The following is a 4712-nucleotide window of genomic DNA, read 5'->3' as shown; positions in this document are numbered from 1 at the left end:
GCGCCGCCGGCCGCAGCCCCCCCGGCCACAGCCGGGGTCTCCTTAATGCAAACGGCTGCGGGAGCGTGAATGAAGGGTGCTTGAAGGAAGGTGTCACTCCCAATCATGTGCACAGGAGGGGACAGGGCCGGGGAAATCTTTGCAGATGCAGCAATTTTCTCCTCGCTCCCGGAGAAAGTAGTCTTTGTCTCTCCGAATAGGCAGCTTTCACCCAGCCCCGCGATTCCTTGTGACAGCCGCCGCGGCCGGGGTCAGGGGGAAATCACAGCCTCTGTCCTGCGGGTRTAATGGAAAGGGGAGGCAGCCGGCGGGAATGGGGAGCTAATGCGGCAGGGCGGGAGCCCGCTCCTTCCGYGCTGACGGCATTGCTTCATGCCTTGCAAGGAGAAGCCGCCCTCCTGCAGGCGTCCTGCAGGCCGGCAGAGCTGGTGGAGATGCTCCCGGGGGCTGGGGACCTTTGCAATCTGCTGGCCAGGAGGCACAGGAACCTGTCCGGGGGCTTCCTGAGCATCCCTGCTCCTCCCCGGCGCGCGGGGAAGCGGGCAAGGGGGACGGGAGCACATCACTCCCCGGAGCAGGGAGATGCCCCGCTCATGGGTGCTGCTCGGAGCAGGTTCCTTGGACGCTTGGGACAACATGGGCTCTCCCCGTGTCTGCTGGTTCCTTTTGCCTCCTGCTCTCACCATGAGCCCCCTTCCCATGGTACACGGCGGGTGTTTTCCCTTCATCTCCCCGGGTTTTGGCATCCCCTGGACCCCAAATCCCAGCCCCTTCCGCATCCCTTAGAAGCTGGGTGCTTCTGCGTCCCCCTCCCGTGTCCCCCTTTGCAAGGCAGGTGCCCGGTCGCAGGACGCTGCAATGCAAAAGGCAGCAGTGTCCCCAAACCGCTGCCGCCATCCGCTCCCCCCGGCGAGGCCACCGGGGCGCTCGTCCCGGCTCTGCCTTCCTGGGCAACGGTCAGCGCCCGGCAGGGGCTGCCCGGCACAAAAGGAGGGCAGGAAGGAAAAGCTGCTCTCCGGAGGGCTTGGAGCACAAGGAGCATTTCAGCGCTTGGCGGAGACGGGTGCAAAACCCAGCGCCGATCCCCCCAAACCCACCGGGGTCTGCACCCACCTCGCAGGGGAAGGAGCCGTGGCGCCGCGGTGCCGGCGCCGGGGAGGATGCTCTGCCCGGGCCGCGAGGGGGTGGACGATGCCGGAGCCGGGCCGCGCGGGTGCCGGGTGCCGGGTGGGCGATGCCGGACGCCGCGTGTCTCTGTGTCCGCAGAGGATGAGCTGCGGGTACGTCCTGTGCACCGTCCTGCTCTCGGTGGCGGTGCTCCTGGCCGTGACGGTCACGGGGGCCATCCTCTTCATGAACCACTACCACCCGCCCGTCACGGAGTCGCCGCCCGTCATCAGCACCAACCCCGAGGAGGCCAACGCCCTGGTCACCATCGAGAAGGCGGACAGCTCCCGCATCAACATCTWCATCGACCCCAACTGCCCCGACCCGGCGGGCGGCTTCGCGCGCCTCGAGGGCCTCCAGTCCTCCGTGCTGCGGGCCGTGACCGAGCACGACGCCGAGGCCAAGGCGGCCAAAGGGCAGCAGAGGGCCCTGCTGGCCGCCGTGGCCGACGAGGTGGCCAAGCTGCTGACGCACGCCGCCCAGCTGCGCGCCGACTGCGACGGCCTCAAGAAAGGGCACAGCGCCATGGGGCAGGAGCTCGGCGCCCTGCAGAGCGAGCAGGGCAGGCTCATCCAGGTGGGTGCCGGGTGTCCGGGGGCCGCGGGGGCTGCTCTGCCCCRGGACGCGGCTCCCGCGGTGCTGCTGCAGCCCGTGCCTGCTGCTGATCCCCGGCCTCGTCCCTATGCCCAGGAAAGACCTCCGGGAGCGAGAAGCTGAGGTTTAAAGTGAGCATTTCAGGCTTGGAAATTTAAACTTGCAAAGCCTGGCTCCCGCTCCGGGTCTAGTTCGGAGGCTCCGGGCAGAGCTGAGCACAGGGGGGTCCTGAGACCAACGGTCCCCAAACCTTCCCAGCTAGTGAGCCGCATCGCAGTGGTTACCTGGCCCACCGGGCAAGCCAGGGGCTTCGGAGGGCTGATGGGCTTCAGGCGGGATCCCTCCTGGCACGGGCTGGATGCAGGCTGGCGGGTCTGGAGGACCGCGGGGTGCTTGGCTCCATCCAGAGCTCTCCTTGGGCTCATCTCCCTCCGTGCGGCGCGGGAAAGGCAGACAGGCAGCGCGCAGGGCCGGTGCAGAGCGTGTCGCGGGGGTGCCGGTGCATGCACGCACACCCGTGCGCACACACGCACTTTGCAAGCGCTGCAGGTCCAACCCCCCCCCCCCCCCCCCCCCCCCCCCCCCCCCCCCCCCCCCCCCCCCCCCCCCCCCCCCCCCCCCCCCCCCCCCCCCCCCAGACCCGGCCATGCCCCTGCGCTGCCCCGTCCCCCCAGCCCAGGCGTCGCACGCAGCCGGCGAGGCTCGTAGCTCCCCGCTGCTTCCCTTCGCCCCCTCCCTGAGCGCCGCAGCCTCCGGCCTCACCGTGCTCGGCGCAGGTCCAGACCGGGCATCCCTCGTCGGGGGGAACCCAGCGGGCACCAGAGGAGTTTTCACCCCGGCTCTTCCAAACGCCCGAGGAAGGCGAGGAACCGCAGTGAGCGCAGGATTGCTGTCTGGTCCCTTGGTGCATCCGGCACTTGCACCCTGGGGTGCCTGAGCCCCGGGCACACCACTGCACGCAGCTCGAGCTGCCACCGGGCCACCCGCCTGCCCAGGTCTCTTCGGAGGAAGCCGGTGAACCAGTGGCTGGCTCAGGACGCGGCTATTTCTGAAGCGCTCRGCAATCCCGGTGTCCAGAGATGCTTTTTATCCCCCTCTTTGGCAGAGCCCAGACCCCAAGCCAAAGCACCGCAGGGGAGCTGCGTCCCCAGGCCCGTTCCCCGTCGCGGGGAGCATTCGCGTCCTTGGTGCACGGGGTGGGGTGGGGGGGGCGCGCTGGCCACCAGGCGAGCGGCAGTGCACATCACAGCCCCTCTCCGCCACCCCGCACCCGGGCCCCACTCGCGGCCGTGCCGCCTGGAGGAGCCTGGAGTCCTGCTCCCATAACCGAGCCACCGCGCCGCGAAGGCAGGAGGGTGCAGAGCCGGGGCGCGGGCAGAGCATCCTTGTCCCGGGGGCCGGAGGGGCTCGGAGGGGCTGGGGACAGGGGCAGTAGCGTTAATCACGGCGGTGTCCCTGCCCGCAGCTGCTCTCGGAGAGCCAGACCAACATGGCCCGGCTGGTGAGCTCCGTCAGCGACGTCCTCGACACGCTGCAGAGGGACCGCGGCACGGCACGGCCCCGGCTCAAGGCCGACCTGCAGCGAGCGCCGGCCCGGGGCGCGCGGCCCCGCGGCTGCTCCGACGGTGAGGCCCCGGCCCCRCGGACGGGCACCCATCCCGTTCCTTTGGGCGCGAGCACGGGGCGGGGGGGTTAATTAAGCGCCCTTCCTCTCTTGCCCCCCGGCCCCGTGCCGCGCTCCAGGCTCCCGGCCCCGGGACTGCTTTGACATCTACGCAAGCGGCCAGCAGGAGGACGGGATTTACTCCATCTTCCCCACGCACCATCCCTCGGGCTTCCAGGTCTACTGCGACATGACCACCGACGGCGGCGGCTGGACGGTGAGCGGCGGCCGCGCGGGCAGGGGCCGAAACCCTCGTTGCAAAGCGCTCGGGGACACGCGGAGACGGGGGAGAAGCGCGGCAGCGACGGCGCGGGGTGTCCCGCGTGCCGGCAGGGCCRAGGAGCCCGTCCCTTCCCGTCGAAGGGGCCGGAGCTGCTGCGCCAGCAAACGTCAGGAGAAATTTGCTTCCGGAGCCGTGACGGCGCAGCACGAATACCCGCTCTCCCCTCCATCTCCTCCCGTTTCCATCCGCACCCTGGTCAGGAGCGGAGTCCTGCCGGAGGGAGGGGTGGGAGGAGACCTCTCGCCCCGGGGCCGTGCCGCGGTGAGCCGGGCTGCCTGGCGCCCCTCCAGCCGGGCGCTCCAGGAGACAAATCCCCAAGGTCTGATCCCCCTTAAGCAGCTTGGAGCAGTGCCGGGAGGAGGGAGCTTAGCCATAGCGGGGCTGATGGACCCCGTCCTGCCCAGAGCTCATCCCGGGGGGCAAGCAGGGAGAGTCCTAGCAAACTCAGCACACTGCTCGCACGTCCTCCTGCCAGCCCCCAGCCCCGGTCCAAAGCTGCCTGAAGAGCGAGCCGAGGTGATGAGCGAGACGCTCAGGTTTATGTAAAGCCGCCGCAGCTGGGAGGCTCCTTGCTGGGCTGAGGAAGTTGCAAAGAAAACGATTTCCCGTCGGGCAGCGCCCGCCTGGAGGTGCAGGGCCGGGCCCCGATCCGGGCAAAGTCCCGCCGCCGTGCCRCGGAGCCGGGCACAGCCGGAGCAGGGGCCGGCAGCAGCCCCAGCTCCCAGCCCCGGGCACCGCGCCGGCCGCGCTTTGCCTCCGCTTCCCCTCCCCGGGCTGTTCTGCAGCACGGGCTCCTGCCTGCACCCCAGCGCGCCGGGGCCGGGGGGCTTCTCCATCGTCTCCCGCAGGGCCGAGGCCGCTGTTGGGGCCTCGGGGCACTGACTCAGCCGTGCTCCGGGCCAGCCCCGGCACAGCTGGGAGCTGTGCCACAGAGCCTGGGAAATCTCCCTCCTCCTCCTCCTCCTCCTCTTCCTCCTCCTCCGGAGCTATTACTCTTGACATTTG

General features: G+C 70.0%; 1 protein-coding gene across 1 annotated transcript in view; it reads left to right on the top strand.

Moving 5' to 3' along the window:
• The first annotated feature begins 1266 nt into the window (after positions 1-1266).
• The window catches only part of FIBCD1 (fibrinogen C domain containing 1), an 8772-nt gene continuing 5326 nt past the window's right edge, over positions 1267-4712 (top strand). The window contains exons 1-3 of the mRNA XM_026062193.1: positions 1267-1743; positions 3227-3386; positions 3505-3641. Of these exons, the coding sequence (XP_025917978.1) occupies positions 1270-1743; positions 3227-3386; positions 3505-3641 (771 nt within the window). The 5' untranslated portion in view covers positions 1267-1269. The remainder of the gene's footprint in view (positions 1744-3226; positions 3387-3504; positions 3642-4712) is intronic.

The sequence above is a fragment of the Apteryx rowi genome, unplaced genomic scaffold (assembly GCF_003343035.1).
Source record: "Apteryx rowi isolate R43461 unplaced genomic scaffold, aptRow1 scaffold_19, whole genome shotgun sequence".
NCBI classification, from domain to species: domain Eukaryota; kingdom Metazoa; phylum Chordata; class Aves; order Apterygiformes; family Apterygidae; genus Apteryx; species Apteryx rowi.
The sequence above is the reverse complement of the archived record's forward strand: the minus strand, read 5'-3'. Positions and strand labels throughout refer to the sequence as shown.